The sequence below is a fragment of the Varanus komodoensis genome, unplaced genomic scaffold, assembly GCF_004798865.1.
Source record: "Varanus komodoensis strain SLA01 unplaced genomic scaffold, ASM479886v1 scaffold29_1, whole genome shotgun sequence".
Classification (NCBI taxonomy): Eukaryota; Metazoa; Chordata; class Lepidosauria; order Squamata; family Varanidae; genus Varanus; species Varanus komodoensis.
The window spans coordinates 8,563,905-8,586,686 of record NW_025335759.1 but is presented as its reverse complement, the minus strand read 5'-3'; the positions used below and the strand labels follow the sequence as shown (position 1 = coordinate 8,586,686).

Genomic DNA, 22,782 nt, shown 5'->3' with positions numbered 1-22,782 from the left:
GAGAAATTTGTTGTCTGGTACTTGGAGCTTAGCAAACATTATTTGGATTTGTGAGTCTGAATTTGCTGCCTGTTTTTATAAAGCTAAATGTCTAGCTTTTACAGCTGATAGGTTAAAACAACCATAGAGGAGATAGAATGGAACAGAATCTGCTTTCTGGACTACCCATGTTTCGCTGCCCTTCATCGTCCAGTTCTTGGCATGATCCTGCTCCTTGCAGAAACTGTGTATTTTGTGGCAAAAATTGACATTTCAGGTTTAGCATAAAGCGGTGTTCCCTCCCCTTGGTTGCTTCAGAGCTGCTTCACATGATTTGTTTTTTTCTTGGCAATAACTGTTATGTAAGGAGAAGCTATGGCTATGAATGCATGCATGATGTTTTCTAGTTGTCTATGCACGAATGGAGAATTGAAACAAGTAAACTTGATTTAATGAGTGGAGTTCTGTCTCATTTCTGAAAATGCTAGGAATGTGCTCCTGAAAATGGCTTTCCAGATATGGTCATACTAGTATTGACTTGGCCTCTGCTACATTGTAACAAATTATAGACAGATAATAGGGCCCCAAAAATTGAGGACATGTACCCTCTTTCCAAGCGGCCTAAAAGTTGACTCATAGAACTTTTCTCTTTCAGTATAGCTACGCAAGAAGAGTTCCAGCTGCTTGTAAAATTCTTGGTTTTCCTGACCTCTAACTCCACTTCTGAAAATGCAACAGAAGACTAAATTTATGCGATAACAAAACTAAAGTCCTTTTAGTGGATTTTTTTTCAGGGGTGGGGTTGATCTATATAAGTTGAGCTGGCGGTAGTGCTTCAGAGTATTTCAAGGAGCTTGTGAAGCTGAGTATATCCTGCTTTACTGTGCCTATTTATAGTAGCTTTGTTAATGCAACTGATGACTCTGTCATAAGTAATTGTTTTTGCAGCGCTTTGAAGATGAAGACTGTGTTTTCATAGAAAGGATTAATGTCCCTATTGTTTGTGGTGGGCTTGTGCAAGTATACCAGCGAACAGTATGTAAAATGATTGTAATGCAGTGATGAAGGCCTGTGCTGGAATATGTAATGAACCAGAAGGAAACAGTCAAATTGGCATAACTATGGGTGCATATAATCATTGCTGTAGCTGTGATAGGACCTGAACTACAGCTGTTGCTATTTATGCTTATATTCCCTTTCTCAAAATATGTGTCCCCTCAAGCAGCTTACAGTATTAAAACATACTCAAGCAAAATCAAATTAAGACAAAATCAAACTGCCAAAATACAAAAGCTCAAGTAGTTGGTTAGGATAATCAGATGTATATCCAAGCTGCCAAGTTTATGTTAAAGAGAAAGGTTTTGATTTTTTCTCCCAAACACACAGAAAAAAAGCCAGCCACTGTACATGGAGAGTTTATTGTGCTCATGGAAAAGGCCTTGCATCAAGTAATTGTAGATCTGCCTTGCTTCTGAGCATTGGGTACTTATACTAGGGCCTGTATACTCAAAGGGTATATCTTTGTATACCCTTTCCAATAACTGTGGTAAAGGATTGTGTAGGGCTTGGAAGGGCAATAACCGTGACATCTGCCTGGAAACTTACTGGTTGCCAGTGCAGTTCTTTGAGAACAGACGTCGCTTTTCCTTTACAGCGTACACTCAGCTATGTTTCTGTGGCTTTCTGGACTAGCTCTCCAGACACATTTCAGAGGTAGTCCCACATGGAGTACATCACAGTAGCCTAGTGCAGAAGTTACCAAAACCTTGTATGGTTTGAATGGTCTCAAATAGCACACAAGGCAGAGTTTGGTAAAGGTGCTCTTGTTACACACAACATATACTAGTCACAGTCCAATTGCAATAAGTATTTTATTTAATGGGTTTTTGGTTAGATGACCAATACAGTTTATCATAGGTCAAGCACAGACTTCACTCACATGAAAGCAAAGGTGATTCAAAGTAATTAATTGTGCCTGGATCATGCTCTTATCTGAGTAATCTGAGTCTAAATATCCTGTGAAAAAGCTGTCTGCATACTCTGATAATGTACTGAAGTTGTGAGGGTAAAACCAACACATTTAGGTGCTTTATATTTGGTGTTAAGTTTGCCCCTACAAATGAGAACTAGAAACAGTAAAATAGGTCCTGAGAACATATATTTTACAAGCTTTGTCAGGCATAGTTAAATAGAAAGACAAGTGCATTCTGTATGTTGACAGTCCTTGGTCTTACGCCCTTTTCATCAAAATGGGAACTGGCCATTTTTAGTAAAAACAATTTGATTTCTCATGGTTCCAGGAGAGACAGTTCGGAAAAATCAGTTTTCAAGGTCAGTGACTTCAGAATAATGACTCACCCATGTAAATAGGATGTTTTTTAATTGATGCACTTGCCTTTGCTCAAACCCTTACTTAGAAATTAATCTTCCATAACATTTGCTTGCTTACAGCCAATTGCTAGTAGCTTGTCTAATCATAAAGTTTTGTAATACCTGAGTCCAGAACACTGTTCTTGGAGAAGCAAGTGAAATTTTATCAACAGGTTTAGATCTTGAGCAGCTTCCACTTTCATCCCTAAAATGTATGTTATGCTAAGAATAAATCATACTCCCTTTTAATTATGCGTGTATTCAATGCGTTTCACTAAAGTAATTATTTAATCCTTGCATTGTTGGCTAAACAAAGGACATGGAGGTTCCTTTACTTGGAGAAAGGAAGTAGCTGTCTCTCCTCTACTTGAATCCTTATTAGGCATAAACTAAATATAGTATAACCCAGGAGTGAAGTCACATCTGTAAATTTTCAAGAAGGCAGTGAGATCAGTCATTGCTACTGGATTGCCTTCAGTCTCAATTTCCTCCTGTACCGTAATGCTTTTAACTTGCCAACGCTAGTGTCCAGAGTGCTAAGTACTTCATGGTTTTGGAAAAATAAACTAGTTTATTATAAGGAACAGATTTTTCCAAAAATAAAGCTGAAGCAGAAATGAGCTATGAATTTTTGAACACACTTCATTGTATAAAGCTGTGTAGTTTTCCCCTTACAGAGTGCCTGTGAGACTAAATAGAATGGCTTGGTATGTTAACTTTCCAAGGGACAATTGCTGAGCCTTTTGACTTTTTAGAGATATGAGTCACCCAGACTGTATTCTAGCAAATTATTTCTCCGGTGCAGCAGGCATAACTCTGAATTCACTGCAAATGGCTGCCATGGCATACTAGCTGTATGTGTGGGATGGGGAGAGGCCTACTTGTTTATTTGCCCAGATTGCAAGCCTGGACTAAGAGTAACGCAATTGGCAGGATCATGTAGCAAGTGGCCAATGATATAGTCAGTTTCATCAGAAGGAGCAAAGGAGAAACATAAGCAAAATCTTCATGATGTGGCATGACTAATGGTGTTGAATTTTTTCCAAGGGAAAAAAAAAACTTTTTTGTAAAGTCATTACCTACTCACCCATTGAGTTCTGGGAATGAGGTCCTTCTGAAAGAGCCATTCCTACAGAAGGTAAAAGGGATGGCCACTAAAAGAAGGGTCTTCACAGTGGCTTCTCCCTATCTTTGGGATGGGCTTTTTAAAGCGGTCGGTCTGTCACTGTCAGTACTTTCATTTTGACGAAAACCGTCCTCTTGAAGATTTTTCAAAACCTGTCTTTTACACCTGCTTGTAAAAGCTCACTCTGCTACAAACAGGTCCCCCCCCCCCCCATACTTATAATTGTACTGTTGGCCTGTTTTTAATACTGTTAGCCACTTAGATAGCTGTTAGAGGGCTATACAGCAGCTTATAAATTTGAAAATAAATAAGTAACAATGAATGGATTCCAGGATTAACCTTAGTATGTGGAAAAAATACTCGTGTCTTTGAAATACATATTTGCTCATTTTATTATTATTATTATTATTATTATTATTTCTACTTATAATATTCTACTATTATAAGTAGAAATAATAGTGGTAACAGCAAGACTGAAATAACAGAAGACAGTTGAGCTGTTGAAACAGATGAATTGTTATCAGCCTATTGTACACGGTTCTTTGGACTGCTAAAATTAGAGTGTCAGTAGTTCTCAGTACCTCTGTTCTTTTCTGAATTAGATCATCAAGAAGTATGTGGGCTGTAGTATGTAGGGGCTTAATACCACCATGCATGTTTTGCAGTGTAGTTTAAAATATACTGAAACAAGAAAACGTTCAAGTGGACGGCCTTCAATAAACGTAGTTATAGCTGTAGCAAACCAAAACCACAGAGGAGTATATATGGAAATCCAGTTCCAATTTGCTCTACTGATTTCTACCTAGACAGTTGCTAGATTAAATAATTTGCTTTCTCTTACCCTACTAAAACAGCTAATTTAGCAATTTAAGTTTTCGTTGGCATTGTCAAGACCTCAGAATCATTGTACTTTCTCCCCCACATAACTGAGCCAATTGGTGCCTATGGGCCAAACTCAAAGCATCTGTACTGTAGTTGTATCCATGTATTTGTCTTGTCTGTATGCGTGCAGGTGTGTACATGCGAAGAACAAAAGGCGAGTGGTGGAAGGGTGTTTGTTTAAACAAGTTGGTCACAGAAGGTGTAAAAAAGCAACAGAGGTCCCTAACCTTGTACTCTTTTGCAGAAAACATTTTTAGTCCTGAATAATTGTGGCCCCAGCAGTCCAATTCTGTGTTTTTATTTAAAAAAATAACAGTTTGGAGTAGTGGGAGGAAATAACTCCCTTCTAATATGGATTTTCAAGCATTTGCTGTCTTTGCAATGAGGCCACGTGGAAACTAGAGGGTAGGTTTTCTGTGTTTCTGCCAAAGCACATGCTGTACTGTGCTTGCTCACTCAGAGGAGCAGAGTTCTTGGACAATAGCTCTTCAGGGCCCTTGTTAATGTGTAACATTGAATCTGAACCAATTTTTAAATATAAAGCAAACTTGACAGCCTGCAGCCACGCTGCAATTTGGAAATCTTTCCACTTGAACACTTCAGCACTTTATCTTCGGCTTGGTAACACAGAGATTTTGCAGAACTGTTGAATTGTATAGTAGGAGTGTAGCTTTTGGTGTCAATACCTCTATAGGCCATTGGGCTGAACTGGTTTTGAGGGGCTGTGGAATTGTAACTATTGCTTATTAGATAGGAATATGAAGTGTTTATACTGACAATAACCTTGTGCAGTAGGTAGGTTGGGTTCAGGGTCACCCAGTGAGTTTTAGGAGGATTTGAACTCATGTTGCACCCATTATCTGATGCTTTTGGCAACACATTTTGTTAACATGCTGTGCTGAAAAAAGTAACTCTGATGCTTTTCTGGCATGTTGTCTGGAGTCCACCAAAGTACTTAAAGTTTCACCTGCATCAAACGATTAAAATATTGCCAAACTGGAGTTGGAAAGCTGACTGAAATCTAGTTTTTAAGACAGGAGGCACTCTAATTTATTATTATTATTATTATTATTATTACTATTATTATTATAACATTTCTATGCCGCCCCTTGCCGAAACCTCGGGGCGGCTTACAACATGATAAAATACATTGAAATACAATAGTACATAATAAATTACCATTAAATACAAAAATACAAAAAATACATTGATTTACAAATATAAAATTAGAATTATCAGTATAAAATAAATTTATAATTTATAATTGCATGAAGCTTTCGTTTTGAAAACTTTAGAAGTAGCATAAACAAAACAAAATGGAATCTTGTGGCACCTTAGAAACAAACAGATTTTATGACACATGTGATGGTGGATTGTAGTCTATAACTAAATTTCTTCATCTTTAAGCTGTCACAGAAACTTATTTTGGGAGGGCAACAAACTGGCTGTCTCTCTGGAAATTATTACAAATATTACCTTGGATCTTTGAGCCATGATGCCAGATACTTAAGCATCTCTGTCCAGGAAATGTCATGTCAGTGTTTCTTTAAAGTGATTGAGGTGGTACACAGCAGAAGCAGTTGTCCTTCCCCTTTGTGCTTGTGTTCCAAGGAAATATTTTTCCCCACAATCATATATTTGTCATGATAATTCATCTTTTTTCCCAGCAGCTCTAGAGCAATCTGTGAATGCTGTAAGGTGTGTAATTGCCTTAGTATGTCATGCATGTGATAGTGCTTGCCTTTTGTCCTTTAAAAGACATTTGTAACATCTTACAGTGATAACCTGAATATGAGGACACCCACTATAGCAAGCACACACAGAAGCACTCATCTATCTAGTCTTTTAAAAGAAAAAATAGTTAAGCTCTTCAAGGATTCCCATCCTTCGTCCAGCCCGGCCCTGGCTAGCATCCTTTTCATTGCCGCTTCATGAACACTTTACCTCATTGGATTAATCTACTTTTTAGGTTAAAATGTCAAACAGTTGTACATGCAAACTAGTAAAAGCACAGTTGTCAACATAGTAACATAACGTTTTGAAAATTGTCTTGATTTGCTAAAAAGGCACATCTCTGTCCATTAACTACTTCCTCATGTGATTTAAGGATTGCAAATAGCGACAAGTAACACAGGAGGCAACTATAAGAGGACTGGTCTGGTAAACAAATTGACATTTTGGTCTCACAGAAGTCACTATTCATAGGATACATCTACCTGCCAAGATGAATGGCTATAGAATCTGTATGTGCTTGCGCTGAATTTCTCCAAGAAAAGGATAAAGCCAAACATGACTTTGTGTGAAGCAGAACAAAAAAGTTGTTTTTGTTTGTGGTAACAACTATTGTTGTACAACTAAGAGTAACAATGTACTCTTGTGCAGTGGCACTTTCTGCCAGTCTGTTCAACAGAATGGCATTATCCTTTTATTGTGATGGTCCTTCCTGAAGGTAACATTGTTGTGTTGGCTTGTAGCTCTCAAGCAGTCAGCATTACTGATGGGATGGGGCTAGCCCTGCTTCTCTGGAGAGACTGTTTGTTTATCTTTCTTGGACTCCTGCTGTGCATCTGATGGGGGAGCAAAAAGGAGGACCTGCGAAGAATGAAAAATGTGGGGTGGTTTGTGTGGGAGGGCACTTTATGATTGCCAGTGAAGTTGTGCATTGTCGGTATAATGTGATCTGACTCTAGACAGCACTAGCAGCAGCTGTGTACTGGGCCCATGGAAGTTTTCTGATCGTCTCTAAGGGCAGCCCTGTGTGAAATGCATTACTGTAATGCAACATAGAATCATAGAATAGTAGAGTTGGTAGGGGCCATGAAGGCCATCGGGTCCAACACCCTTCAGTTGCAGGACACCGAGTCACACCATCCCACTCAGATGGCTGTCCCATTCCTTTTGGAATGCCTCCAGTGTGGGAGAGCCCACCACCTCTCCAGGCAGCTGGTTCCACCGTTGTATTGCTGTGACAGTGAGGAAGCACTTCCTGATGTCCAGCCATGAGTTGTCACAACTTGAACTGATTATTCTGTGTCCTGCACTCTGGCATCAGCAAGAAGAGATCTTGACCTTCCTCTTTGTGACAGCCTTTGAGGTACTTATAGAGGGCTATCATGTCCCCCCTCAGTCTTCTCTTCTCAAAGCCGAACATGCCCAGTTCATGCCAGTGTCTAGGACATATGTGACTCAGGTCTGAGTTTTTCAAGAAAGCTGCAGCTTCCAGTGAAGGCAGAGCCCGTTGAAAGCACTCTTGGCTATTGCCTACAACTGAATAGAACCTTGAAGCTGAACATCTCTTGTTTGAGAGATGTGCTGCCTATTTGGGGCGGGGGGTGTCAAGGTGTGGCCACTGAATTGTCAGAATATGTTGGCCAACCATTTCTGCATTGTATCTTTCTTACTCTCACTCAGCCAAAACCTGGATATAATTGGAATGGAATCCATATTGCTAAATGGCAACATTTACCATTTGTTTTACAAGTCAGAGCTCTGTCCCCAGGAAAGCTGTATTATTGAAAAGAGTGAGTGGCTGCATTATTTGCTATCCCTCATGTTCAGCTGTTAACAGGTGTATCTGTTAAATTGGTTTAGATAATATTTTCCAGAACCGATAAGCCACCCAGCTTCTTCTTATGGACATTCCATTTAGCTTTGGCAGAATGAGTAATCTTTCTTCATCGCAAAGTAATGAATTAATAGAGGGGCAGTCATTGGACCTACAGGGAACCTGTAAGCAACACTGGGCATGGGGGAATGATTCTGAGGAAAGTACAAAGTTCTGCAAAGGTCCCATCAGTGAAGTGACTAAAAGTTTAATGAGCTACTGCTAAATCATCCGAGACAAAGCATGACTTTTATCTGTATTTCTAGGAATTGCAGCCTTACTCTTTTTTTAAAGCCCTCTTTTTCAGAAAGTATAGAGGTACTCAGATCTCATTGGAAAATAGATCTTGTGATGCATAATAAGTAGGAATAAAAGGTAAAGATTTCCCCTTGACGTGAAGTCCAGTCATGCCAGACTCTAGGGGGCAGTGCTCATCTCCGTTTCCTGGCTGAGGGAGCCAGCATTTGTCCGCAGACAGGTCATGTGGCCGGCATGACTAAACACCGAAGTGCACGGAACGCTGTTACCTGCCCATCAAAGTGGTACCTTTTTATCTACCTGCATTTGCATGCTTTCGAACTGCAAGGTTGGCAGGAGCTGGGACGGAGCAACGGGAACTCACTCCATTGTGCAGATTCGAACCGGGGACCTTTTGATCAACAAGCCCGGCAGCACAGCAGTTTAAACCACTACGCCACCTGCATCCCCTAATAAATATTAATAGTCAGGAATAAACCATTCTCCATTCTCCCCCCTGCAAAAAAAAAAGGATTGCTTTTTTTGATATTCTGCAAATAGTCTACAGTAATGTATCCAATCTTCATATAGGTAAGAGCCTTGAGATGGAAACTTTGTTGTACTTAATTAAAAAAGTACTCTAAAGATATAAAAACCACATTCTTCATTGTATCACGGGGGCATTTCAACTGCTTTCTACACCCCTTCTCAAGATTAGGTCCCAATAACCGGAAGAAATGTATAGGCACATTTCAGGTACATTAAATGACTTCTTCTGCAAACAGAATTCTACTTCACTTTCTGCCTAAACGTATCTGAACCAATCATATATAGCTGATCACATGCTCCAAATATCAAAGGGAAACAGGGTGAGATAATGGAGTTCAGTTCCTGCATTTCAAATCAAGAGTTTTTGAGGGCCAAACTAGACTTGACATGCAGATGTATTTAATATTACCCAGCAGCACTTTTTTTAAAACTGGGAAAACCACTTCTAGTGGAGAGAACAGGAGGGTGTACCTCTCTGTTTCCTTATCTCGGATTTCTCCACTACAGATAGTCTTTTTGAAATCATGGATTTTGGGAATTCAGATGTAGTAGCTTTTAGTAGCTTCTGGTCCTTAAAAAGTGTTGTCCATGTACATGCAGTGACATCCGGTGATTGTAATAGGTTCTGCTGGTATTCTGAGTTCTCATTTCAAATTTGGAACCTAATGAAGATTAATAATAACCCTGCAGTAAAATGAATGTGCACAAAGCTGAACTTGGCAGGCATTCTTTCTGACATTCCAAAGCCTCCATGTTCCTGGCCAGCTGTTTCTCAATAAAGGCTGAGGCTCTGTTCTTTGAACATTCAGCTTCCATCCTGCATGTTGGCAGCTGAGTTCTTTGAGACTCTCAGCACTGTTGACCTCATCTGTCATGAGCGTGCAACTTTTGTCCCTTATAGGGTCTGTTGACTTTGGGCCATTTAGAAGAAGTGAGATGAATGGGAAGCAATTAGTTTCATAGAAGCTTTGTACAGTATGCTGCCTGCAGTTTTAATTAAGATTATTTTATATGGATTTTAACTTGTTTTATCTATGTTGTAAGCCGCCCCGAGGCTTCGGCGAATGGGGCGGCATAAAAATGTTTTAATAAATAAATAAATAAATAAATAAATAAATAAATAAATAAATAAATAAATTGACAAGGGTAAATTGGTGGCACAGTCAGGCATTCCTAAGTGTAAGATAATTATAATGATAAAAATCCAGGAGGTGAGTAATTTGGGAGCAGTACCTACCTCTAGGTAGCAACAGGTTTGGGGTTGAAATTGATTAGACCATAAATTGCTGCAATCTAATCTAGTAAATTTTTATATGTAGCAATAATAAGAAATGACAACAAAGCTTCCCCTCTTGGCTTCCTTGGCTGTTTATTTAAAACGTGGGATCAAAAAACACTTTGATCTAGAAGTTCTTTCTAAGCTTAATGCTACTTTACTAGCTGGTAATCTGGGTTAGAAACTGCAGAAGAGAAACACAGCTGTTGATTTCATCTTGATTACATCTACCAGGATGAAACTGAGCAAAACAGTTAGTTTCTTTGGTTCGTTGACTTTGTTTTTGCAGGCCTCTGATACATGCATGAAATGGTATTCTATAGAAGCAATAGAAGAATTGCTGGCTTAACTAAAAGCATGTTAATGTTTCTTGTTAACTTAATGGAAAGCTTTCAAAAGTTGGTGGGAAAGAATGGTACAGCTGTGGGGGGAGGGAGCTAATTTGAATTCCTGCCGTTGGAAAATGGGCATGTGAATATGACAACTTAGCACTTGATTTAAAAAGAACACACACATCTAGTCCACCTTATATCAAGTCCCAGTGTGTAATTCTTTACTGTTTCATAATTTAATGTCTGTTTGATTTAATTCTACTAGAAATGTTTAAATCTGTATAGTTTAATTCTATTAGCAGAAATGTCTTAAAATCTAAAAATGTTCTGTGTAGCTAGCTGTAAACAGAGATTAGGTCTAAATTGTTGAAGAGTCTATCTGATTGAGCATGGGTGAGATTCAACACTTGAGAAATATTTTCCAGCCTCATATCAAATACCTTGGCATGCTTCCCTCCCTTTTAGGAAATACTAAGCATGTAAATTTTGTTATATTATCATTCTTAGTGAAACTAGGATTTGGAAGAAGGGTGGGTCTGATTAAGAAATTCAGGGAATTCCTTCTTGGACTAAACATACTTTAAGTTTCTGATTTCCCTCTTTGTTGAAGTTAGGTGTACAGATAAGTGTTTCTAGAATACAATTTTATTAAACTATTTAACTGGTTTTTGTAATTCTACCCAACATAGTAGCATTTCACAGTTTGTATTACATTGATATTTGCTCCACATTTTAACTGTTTTGCGTAACAGGAGCCCTTGTTTATAGACTGCTAAGTAATTGCATCTCCAGAAACATGCATGAAGTGTGTGTGTGTGTGTGTGTGTGTGTGTGTGTGTGTGTGTGTGTGTTGCTGCCTTTCTCAGTCACGTAGACTCATCTGTAAGATTAATTAACTGTCTTTCTGTTGCAGTGTTTTTTTCCTTAATATTATGTATCTGAAATAGCTTGAGAGTATGCCTTTGCATATCTCTTTTTAATTTTGCGTTCCAACATAGTTCTGAAAATTACCTAGAACTCTCTTCTAGACCCAGGCTCTGATGTTCTCATTTAGCCATAGTTAAAAAGTTGTAATGTTTAGTTTCTCAGAAGGACACCTCAAATAATACTGACGAGCCTTATGCTTGTCACACTTGCATTCTTTCTATGCACAGTTGCTTGGGAGAATACTTTTTCAGTCCCAAAGCCAAATTTTTCTTGGCATTCCTACAGCATTCTTACTGTGTGCTCAGAATAACTTAGGACACTTTGGGGAATACAAATAAAGACTGCAGAGAAACACAGTGACTTCCTGAAGACTTCATCTCTGGTTTTAGGTCTGGATTATATTTTGGATCCAGTTTCTTTTGATGAAATGTTATTTCTGCATTTTCTGAAACATCACTTCTTAGGTTAAGTAGAAAGCATGCACACCGTTAATACGTTACTCTCAAACTTCCATAGATGGTTGTAAAAAAAAATAGTTATGATTTTCTGTCTCTGAACCAATCTGTCTGTTTACAAGGGTGCTCCCAGTTATTTATTTACAAATATTTATATGCCTTTTCTCATTTTAACAATAACAAACTATAGAAGAATAAAACCACAGCACTATAAAACCACAGCATTCTTCTTCATGGTCGTATGGGTAAGCTTGCTGGTCGCCCCTGTGTGTGATGCACAGGGACCATGGAGAAGGAGGGCAGGATGCTTACCTGTAACCGTCATTCTTCAGGTTGTCACCTCTGCATTCACACAACCCACCCGCCTACCCCACTGGGTGTCATGAGCAACCTAGCTATTTGTGCTGCACGTGTTTGTCCTTTTGCTGTGAATGTCTCCCATCTGTGGTACCACTCAATAATGCAAGTATGGTTCTGTCACTCCTTAATGTGGAGATGGTACTGCTTCGCTCAATGTGAGGCCAGTACTGCTGATCCCCCTTTGGGCCTGAGGGCACAGGGCAGGCTTGCTGGAACTGAGGGAAATGACGGGAGCCCCTCCCTTTTATAGGGATGCTGGGTTGGGGGAGGCAAGTAAGCTTTTAATAATTATGAAAGAACACGATTGTTGGTGTCTGACATAAAGTGGCAGAGAGGTTAGATATGGGAGTGATACATATTTGCAACTTCCAACACACTACTTGTGCTCCCTGTTCACTCTTTTATTTTTCCAGACTGTACTGAGTAGTAGTAACTATTGCAAATGTTGATACTGGCGTTTCTGGAATGGACCCACCTTTCTGGAAATAGAGAAGAGCAGCTGGCACCAGTTTTACTTCAGAGGCACGGCAAACGATGCATTTCCCGTTCGTATTGTACTTCTTCAAAGATTGTTAAGTGGAATGGTTCTGATTCCAGGGACTCTTCAAAACACTTCACATCTGTAAACCATTAGCATTAAAGTCACTTTCCTCTACATGACACCCTGGGTCAGAAAAGCCGTTGGTGAGAACCAGGGCAGTATAGTGGTCTTGTATCAGAGGCCCAGAGTTCGTTCGTTCGTTCGTTCGTTCGTTCATTAATTCATTCATTTATTTATTTATTAAAACATTTTTATGCCGCCCCATTCGCCGAAGCCTCGGGGCGGCTTACAACATTCAGTGCATGACCAGTATCTCCCAGTCTGGCCTACTGCATAGGGGAGTTATAAAGATAAAATGGGAGCGGAACCATGTGTGTCAACTTAAAATAATAATGATGATCATAAAATAATAAAATAACATAAAAATAAATAGAAGTTGCATCTCTGTTCTTGAGACTACAGTAATTGAATTGTGTATGATACAAGGAGATTTGTTACTCAAAACAGTGAATTTTAACTAACCTTACTGAACTATCCCTAACAGTATCTCCTTCAGTTATTGCTATACTAGGAGCTGAGCAACAGGCCTTAAGTATAGATCACAGCTTTAGAGAAGATGGTGGTTTAGGAATAAGTTTGGGATGAGAAAAGAATAGCACTAAATTGGGGCAGCTGAAGCCGAAACTCTTGCATTCTTCATGTTTCTCCATCTCTGCCTGTGTAGGGCTTAGATGCCGTGTGTTAAAATTATGAAATATATGTTTGTGAACTCAGTCATTGTGCTTGTCGCTTCAATTCAAACCGCATTTTCATGATGGATTGCATGGCAGTTTACTCTTTGTAATGAAATATAGACAATTATGTATTCAAGATGCTTAATATGGATTTAATAAATGCTGTATTCATTTATCAGCAATAGACCCTCCTCATTCTGTTTGGAAAAGGTAAGGCAATTCCTGAATGCCTTTGCATCTCTTGGAATAGAAGTGGTGGTAATCAGGACTGCTAGAAATGCACAAAACCAGTGTGGTGTAGTGGTTACGGGTGTGAGACTGGGACTCAGGTGATCTGGGTTCTAGTCTCCGCTCAGCCATGATACTCACTGGGTGACATTTGGACCAGCCATGGACTTCTAGCCCATCTACCTCACAGAGTTGTTATGGGGTTAGGATGAGATTGAGAGCAGCAGGAGGAGAATGATGTGAATTTCTTGGAAGAAAAATAGGTGGGATATTATATATTTTTTTTTAATTTAATGTTATAATTATTTTTTAACTTATTGTTGTAAGCCGCCCCGAGGCTTCGGCGAATGGGGCAGCATAAAAATGTTTTAATAAATAAATAAATACATACATACATAAATATTTTGAAGTGGAAGTAGATATGTGTAAGTTCAGATGAGCCAGCTTTCCCAACCTGTCACTTTAATGGCAATTCAGACCACTTGGCTATTGTTAGTCATCTGCTAGAACGCCAGAGAGGCTGGCTGATCTTCGGAGATGGTATTGCTTGAGTGGTGTGTCTGCATGCGCACCCAGGACTGAGGTAGAGCTGCCTTGGGGTCTGTCCTGACTGAAAGCCTGAAGAGAAAGTCCTGTGTCTTCCAGATTGCCCTGCTTGAATCTGTGTAGATGGTTGGAATAATTTATTCTTGCTTCCTCTTGCCAGATTAACCAGAATGTAGTCACTTTGGGTGTCATAGAATAGAACCTTGTGTTAAACCATGGAGAGAGGAGGACTTGGGTAGATTTTTGCTTTCCCTCCAGCCCTTTGGTTTTGTCATCAAGTTACTCCCTGGTATAGCCACAGTAAATTTCCAGCCACTGCCTGCTAAATTTGTCAGAAAACCTTCATATTATAAGTCTCTTTTTCCAAGCACACTCCCCTGATTATGCATTATGACTGGTTAGGTGCACAATAACACACCCTATTTTGCAACCTTAGACAAACAGCAACAAGACAACATTTATGGAGCCCTTTGCAAACATGTTTTGTTTTAATGACTCACAAATTGAGCCGGTCTAATTCTAGGTGTATGCAAAAGCTAACTTCATTAGCTGTGGCAAAGCTATCATGGACTGGCTTTCCAATGAGCTATGTACACAGCAATAGATTATGAATTCTTGGAAACTTATTGAGTAAGGATAACATATTTTATCTTGCAAAGGTATGGACTTCCTGGTCTCTTCTCCTGGGAAACTTTAAAATATGCCACACATGGCCATGATCACCCTCTCTTCTCTGACAAAGCTACCTGTGGCAAGGCTGAAATGGTTACTGTTTGCAGAGTCAACTGCTTAAGTGTCAGAAGACAATCCACATGCTTGGTCCACTTCTATTAATATCCTTTCTTCCTTTCACAGGCTGGCAGTGATGGTGAAAGCATAGGCAACTGTCCCTTTTCTCAGAGACTCTTCATGATTTTGTGGCTCAAAGGAGTGGTATTTAGTGTAACAACAGTTGACTTAAAAAGGTAGGAAATGTACAATTTACCTGATCTTTCATTTAATATCTGGTTTTCTGTTTCCTTTGCTATGCAGCAGAATTTTAAATTTTAAAGGAGTTACTTCTGTTAATAACTTTTAGTCATATTTTAGATTATGTATCCGATGTGGTATGCTTCTCCATACCCGTTTCTGGGGCACGTGAATGGGCTTTTGTACTCATGCCCTTCTTTTTGGCTTTCTATAGGTTTATGGCTATCCAATTTGGGAACAGAGCAGTGAACTTCATAGATGTTTAGCCAGATCCAGCACAGCTTTTCACATGTTCTTAGGATTCTAACTGTTCTCCTTGTTACTGACACAAGACAATGTGTGACAAATTGCTTGGTTGTCATCACACTGAAGCAGTATACAGTTCCCTGTGCTCAGGGAAGTTTATAATATACTTCGAAATAATTGCAGCATGCATTTGTATTGGAAGCTAGCAATAATAAAGTTCAGATAGGAAAAAAGTAATGTTGAAACTGTTTTCATAGTGGAGGCAAAGATAAAACAACTTCATTAATAAGGTGCAACTTTTTTTTGTTTATTGGATTATTACAAAGACAAAACACAATGACCTCATTTGTACATAATGCTAATGCATGATTTAATCTTCAAGTTGTTGAATAATTGGCTGTTGTGATATGCAAACCCAGCTGTGCTAATAAAGTTTGTTAACCCTGAATATCCCAGAGTCTGAATCCATGGTTTGCTGTTGGTTTATGAACTCTGGGTTTAAAAAATTGATTTTGTAAGTACAAACTTACTATTCATGCATGCATGCATGAATAGTAATTTTTACAATCCCTTAGTAGTTCTATATATGCTTTAATATGTATGTATAATTTATAGATACATAGAATAGTAGGGTTGGAAGGGGCCAAGAAGGCCATCAGGTCCAGCCCCTGCTGGTGCAGGATGCCAAGTCACCCATCCCACTCAGATTACTGTCCAGTTTTGCCTTGAATCTCTCTAGGGTGGGAGAGCCCACAACCTCTCTTGGCAACTGCTGCAGTGTTTTTCCAGGGATTGATGTTAGACTGACTGGTCTATAGCTCCCTGGTTCATCTTTTCCCTTTCTTGTAGATGGGGACAACTTCAGCTCTTCTCCAGTCATCCGGCGCTTCCCCTGTTTTCCAAGATTTCTTGACAATTATGGATAGTGGTTCAGTGTTTTTTCGTCAGTTCCTTTATGACTCTAGGATGGAACTCGTCAGGTCCTGGTGATTTGAATGCATTAAGTTTATCAAGGTGCTCCATGATCATTTGTCCATTGTTCTTAGGCTGCCATCCTGCCTTTTTGTCTTGGACTTCCTCCCCTGTGATAGGTGGTATTTTCTCTTGTGGAAGAAGAGTGAGCCGAAATAGGAGTTAAGCACCTCTGCCTTTTCCTTGTCACCTGTCACCTTTTTGCTGTCCACATTGAGTTGCTGGATTCCCCTGTCTTTTGTTTGTCTTCTGTTTTGGACATAACTGAAGAAGGCTTTTTTGTTGTTTTTAACAAGCCTCACTAGCCTCAGTTCATAATATAGAAATACTACAGTTATGTTTAAAGATCCCTATTAAAAATAATTCCTGTTATAATAATAGTACAGGGCAGTAAGTTAGAGGAGCCTGATTAGTTGCAATAAATCCTGAGCAAGTGCATTTTGAAGAGGCATTTGAAATATGCCGCATCTTCTGTCTCCCAAATTGCACATGGGTAGGATTTTGAAAGAGTGGGTGCCACCGCAAAGAAGCCTTGCTGTCAGGTTGTGGAATGACCCACAAGGCCTCCTCTGAGTGTCTTAAAGGTTCATTGGTCGTGTCTTTGCCTTAGGTAACGGCGGGCCTGTATGCCCGTAGGAATTATCATGGTCTCAGGTTGCTTAGGGCTTTATGTCAATAACATAGGTTCAGATAGGCAGCAAGTGAAGTTCTTTTATCAGAGGTGTTAAATGAGCATAGCAGTGAATACACCCTGGCTGCTGCATTCTGCATGAGCCGTGGCTTCTAAACCAGGCACAAGCATAACTCCCTATGAAGCACATTGCCGTGGAACCATAGGTTGTTTCACAAGGCTTCAGAGGCAGCGAGCAAGAATGATCAAAAATACCGGCTTCTCTGCATGGCAATATTACCGTTTCACAAAGACCTTTGGGATTTAGAGAAGAAAAAGAAGAAGGAAGCAAATCAGGGACTGAGAAAATATATCAGCGTGTTAGTATACCAGGCAAGCCCTGGTTAGGGTAGCGAACTGTCAGCTTTTAGCCCTTAAATACCCCATGGGTTAGTGTGATGGGTAAACTAGGTCAGTCTGACTTACATTTTTACTGTCCTATGAGTTTCTTACCTACTTAATTATAGTGCATGTAACAATTCCTATTTCCTGAAAAAGGTCAAGATTGTTTTGCTCAGTGGAGAAGTAAAATTGCCTTTAGAAAGCAACAGTGAAACAGGATTTTAGCATAGCTGTGATTAAAAAATGGCACTTCTTTTTCCCTTACCCCCAAAGTTCCCATCAGACAAGAGCTGGATTGCTGTAATTCAGTGATAACCTGGAAATTCCAGCTCCACCCTACAGGATGAGTTACTGGTAGCATTTTCTCAAGCTCACCTGTTTGGAAGCTCACTGGTCCTTGGGCTGTTTTCTTTTTCTTTAGCACTTTCAGGTTTTGACTACGTAGAGAAACCAGTAATTAAAAGAAGGTAGTTCTTCTTCACTGATAGCAAAATTAGCTGAATGCCCTATAGAGGGAATGATTATATGTTTATCAGGAAAATAGCTTAAACAGGTGTGGCTTAGCAATCTTATTTATGCTTATTTATGACTCCACTGAATGTGATTACTGTATGATATTGAAGATTATCTGAGTTTATCTGCTGTGCAGTTTAATGCAGGTTTATTACTGCTCTTTTGCTGAGAAGTATATGGCCTTCAAAATGTCCTAGGCTCCTACTGGTATAAAAGTTCAGAGGGAAGAAGCTGTGGAGCACAGGAAACTTAGAAACTTACTGTTCTGCAACACGTATTTTCCTTTGTATGATCTTGTTAAATATAGCTTGGTGCCAACAGGAGGATATTTCCAGTCCAGTTCTCCTAGTAGCTATGGACACAAGCAAAAAATACACATGGGCTAAATGGGGACATGCCAGCCTTTTCTATCTACTGAATGTTTATGTTTTCTGCCTTCCTGCAGTCACTAAAGACAGAGGCTTCATTCTTTTCCCTCTTCAGGAATGCAACTTGTGTCAGTGTGCAGGAATTAGATGTCTTTTGTTGTTGGCTAGAGCAGTGGTGTAATATGCAGAGTGGAACTTGTCTGAGAAAACAAAGCTTCTGGTTTTGGTTTTTCAAATGTTGTTTGAGAAGTATGTGGCAAAATCTGAGCCAGTGTTGTAGGGAAGCTCCTCAGAAGCTGGAATTCCTCAGTTGTTAATGCCCTCTGGGAAAGTTTGCATGGCAAGCTACCCACAGTTTCTAGGCTTTCCCAGCTGCAGCAGGAGATAGTGCCTGTGGTATTTTAGGGTACATGTAGCTTATGCGTGGCAAAATTTAAGGACAACAGACCTAGGCAGCACCTCTGTCTAAGTGAACTACCAGAATCTTTTGCAAGGAACTGGGATTCCAGAGCAAATATATTGTATATTTTAACTTATTGGTTTTATTTATTGTTGTAAGCCGCCCCGAGGCTTCGGCGAATGGGGCGGCATAAAAATGTTTTAATAAATAAATAAATAAATAAAATACATGGGGTTTTCTCAACAGCCAAATAGAGTTCCCTGAAGGGAACTTTGAAAATCACTAGGCTAACATATTGAGCCCATTTAAATGTTAACACTCAGTTCCTGGAACTGGTGTGACTGCATGTTGGATCCATTGTATGTTCTTGGGTTAATTTTGGGTAGTTTAATACCTAAGTGACCCAGAATCCTGTGTTCAGATGTCATGAAACAACTTATGAGCAAGTTGCATTGGAAAGTTGAAGTAGCAATTGTTTCTTCATGGATGTACTAACTCTTGTGGACTATGTCCTGAGAACTGAGTGATAAGTGCAGCCAGGTGCAATTTTGTGCATTTCGATTGGTAATGTTACTGAATGAATGAGCAGAAGTTGGAGGTTGGAAACAAATCCCTTTGCAAACAACTGTTCAGAAGTTAAGGCATGGTTGTAATAGCTCAACCCATATAATTACTCCCTGATGCTACTACTACCACTGTTACCTACCCAAGCTTAAGCAGCAGTAGGGGGAGATCCTCTTGAGCCTCTGGGATGGTCAGGGACTAAAGGAACTGCATCTTGTGCTTGATGACTTGGGGTTGCCAATCTCTGTGGACTAATGGGAGGCCAGCCATGTCCAGATAAGTGTGTATGGTAAGGAGATGGGAGGGAGAGCTGCATTGAGCGAAGGAGACAAGACAAGTTTCAACAAGTTATTTTGTACCCATTCCAAATTGAGCCTGAAGAACTTAACCATTACTAGTTCAATGTATGTTCCATCCTGTTCTGTAGGCTTCAGAAAACCCTCTGGCCAGTCTGCTCAGCCATTCATCCAGTGAACGTTAAGCACACTAAGTAATGAACGCTAGAATGACCAACAGCAGTGCCACTCCCTCCTTGGCAGACTGGAAAAGATGGATGTTCTTTTTTACCAGAAGTATTTATAGCAATGTTCCATGGAGCTAAACAGTCTCCACCATAGGCACATGGAGCTTGCTTTTGTCCTCTTTTGGCCAAGTTAGACTTTGCTCAGAGCCTGGCAAAATACCAGGGGCTTAATTATTAGATACCAACAACTGACCTTTCTTTCTCTCCTCCTTCTCCGTTGCTTGATGAGAACAAGTGTGGCGGTGAGAACAGAGTGGACAGGAGCAGTCCAGGTTCAAAACCCTGCTTGCTTAATGGAGCCCTTTGGGTGGTTTTGAGCAAGTAAGTCTTGCATGGGGGAATCTGTTTCCGTGGGCTTTTGAACTATAATGGGCTGGTTCACATATAATGGCAACCAAGACAACAGGCTGAGTAACTTGGGAGGCCACACATAATGACAGTCGAGGACGTAGATTTTTGTAAGTGCTTGTTGAATCGTGGGCTGTTGTGAACTCATGGGTTATTAACCGCAAACAGCCCAGCACTTACAACCTAACAAACCATGGATTTTCTTGCTCATGATTAATAAACCTAAGTTAATCCCTAGTTCAGGGTTTGCATGATGACAACCCATGACTCAAACATGCAAATAAGGTCAGTGGGTTATTCCCTGTATCTCCTACCTCCTCCTGTGTTGCCCAGAGCAGCATGGGATGAGGGCAGGAATTAAGTGTTAGCTCATCTACACCTAGAAGCAAGGGGTACAAGCTTCATCTATGCACGGAAACCATATGAGTTCAGTAGCTGCAATGCAATGCAGTAATTTGGGGTTGCTGTTATTTTTTAAATTTCATTTCTGTATCATCCAAAAGCCAAAGCTTCCTTTGGCAGTTTTGGCAGGCAGTTTACAATAGTTCATTTAGGCCAGGAGTGGAATTTGGTTTTGTCTTGTTTTACTAGTTCCACCAGCTAGAGCCTGGTGCAAAAGGCACATTCTTAGAAATTAAGCAATTCTGAGCCCAGGAATTTTTTTTAATACCAGAATTGAATGAAGCTCACAGTACTCCTGACAGCTATAAGTTTTCTTAATTTCAGCACTATAATTTAGGAGTTGTGTGTAGCTGTTTTATTTCATTTCATTTCTGTATCGCCCAGTAGTTAAGTCCTCTGAGTGGTTTACAGCAGATCCTAGAAACAGGGACATAATATGAAAAAGCAACCATACATTTTTTCATATGGCAAAATTTAAAAACAGTTGCATTTACAAATAATTTAGCCTCAGTAGGGAGATCATTCCACATCTGGGGATCACCACTGAAAAGGCCACCCCCCCCCTAAAACTACCCTCTCAACCTACCTTGCAGGTAGCACTTGGAGGAAGGCCCCAGATGTTGATCAGTGTGTGTGTGTGAATTGAGATTGGAAGAGGCATTCCATCAAGTACTGCACTCCTGAGATATGTAAGGCACTAATAGGTTATGCATTATAGGACTCTGTCATGAGAGCATATAAGGCAGCCAGGGCAAGCAGGCTGAAATGATGTAATGTGCTCAGACCTTCTGGGCCCAGGGATTAGCCTGGGTGCTGCATTTTGCACAAGCAGCAGCTTCTAAGCAGTCTTTGAGGGCATTGCCATGTAGCGTACATTGCAGTAATCTAATCTGAGAATGATTGAAGCCAAGCTATCTCTTTTGCTCTTATTGAACAATTGGGAGAAAGACATCCTTCTCAACTTATGAATCAGAGATTTACCTCCTTTCTAGCCCTTCCTTAAGCTGTGCCCACACCATTCATAATTTGCAATGTGGGTGGCATTTCTGTTGAAACAGTTGGGCATGAAGTTGTGTGGCAAAGCAGAAGCTTAAGTAGCTTACCGTCATGGAAAGTTGTTTTAAGAAATATTATGAAGATCAGGTCTTCCAGGCACAAATGGCATACACCAGTATCTGTAAGCAGGCTTGTACAAATATTGTAACTTTTTTGAGGAGGTTGTCAGGCCTAAATATTACTTCCTGCTCTTGGAAGAACATCCCTGTGCCACGTATTTGAAGCAAATTATTCAGGCCAGTTTGTCTGCCATCTCCCTGTGTATGTGCTCCACCTTAGCCATCTTAGTCAGTATATGGGCTGTTTCTGGAGCTCTCTCTCTCTCTCTCTCTCTCTTTCTCTTTTTTTTTTTTGCTGTGCTTCTACTTACTGGAAAAAGTGTCACATGCAGCCTAACCTTCTGGTATTAAACTGAAAGCCACCATTGGCTGTAGTTTCTGTTGATGCAGTGACTTCATAGGTATCATTGGCATCTCTCTAGTGCACGCCCTACATACTTTCTTTTGGAGAGTAATGTGGAAATCCAGTTCAAGGACTGGTTTGGGAATGCAATCCTAGGCATCCCCTCTTTAAAAAGCAGTGCATCAAAACAGTTGTCTGTTTAAAAAGTCTGGCATGCTTAAGCATCTCATGTGTGTTCCCAGAAGTTCACTTTGTATATTTGGACTGGTGCAAACATGCAGAGTAGAACTACTGGCTGGAATGGGAAGCAGAGAAGGGAAATGAAGCCGGCATGGGACTGACTAGGCCTGATGCAGCTAAGGGGGATTGTGCCAGCAGCTGGTTTTAACATGCCTTCTTTTGGTGAGGGAAAGATCCATAGTGTACCAGAAGGTTCACGCCCACGTCTCAGAACTTCCTTTTGGCAGTTGACAAAGGTTTGGTCTTGCCTGCTCTGAGAACAGAAAGTGACTTTCACAGTCAGTAAGTACAGTTTGACATATTTGACTTAAACTATTTTTTCCCTAAAAGGGACATTCTCAAGCCAATGGAAAAGTTGGAATGGAGCCACTCTAGTAATTTCCTGTAATTATTGTGGGTGTGCACAGCAGTGTTTTAATTGAAGCTTAAGCTGCTTGAGGTATGTAACTGACTCACAATTCTCAGCAGCTTTTGCAGAAGGACAAATTAGGGATGCGTGATGTGCGTACGCAGTCTGGGGCAGGTTTGCAACAGTTGGGGTTTCATCAGCTGGATAGTTTCTGCTGTCAAACAGAAACAGGAGATACCGAAGTAGAGAGAACAGTGGGTTTGATGCAACAT

General features: G+C 40.1%; 1 protein-coding gene across 1 annotated transcript in view; it reads left to right on the top strand.

The window, feature by feature from the left end:
• CLIC4 (chloride intracellular channel 4) overlaps window positions 1-22,782 on the top strand; it is a 49,745-nt gene that overhangs the window by 8,916 nt on the left and 18,047 nt on the right. Inside the window, exon 2 of the mRNA XM_044434788.1 lies at window positions 15,002-15,111. Coding sequence (XP_044290723.1) covers window positions 15,002-15,111 — 110 coding nt within the window. The remainder of the gene's footprint in view (window positions 1-15,001; window positions 15,112-22,782) is intronic.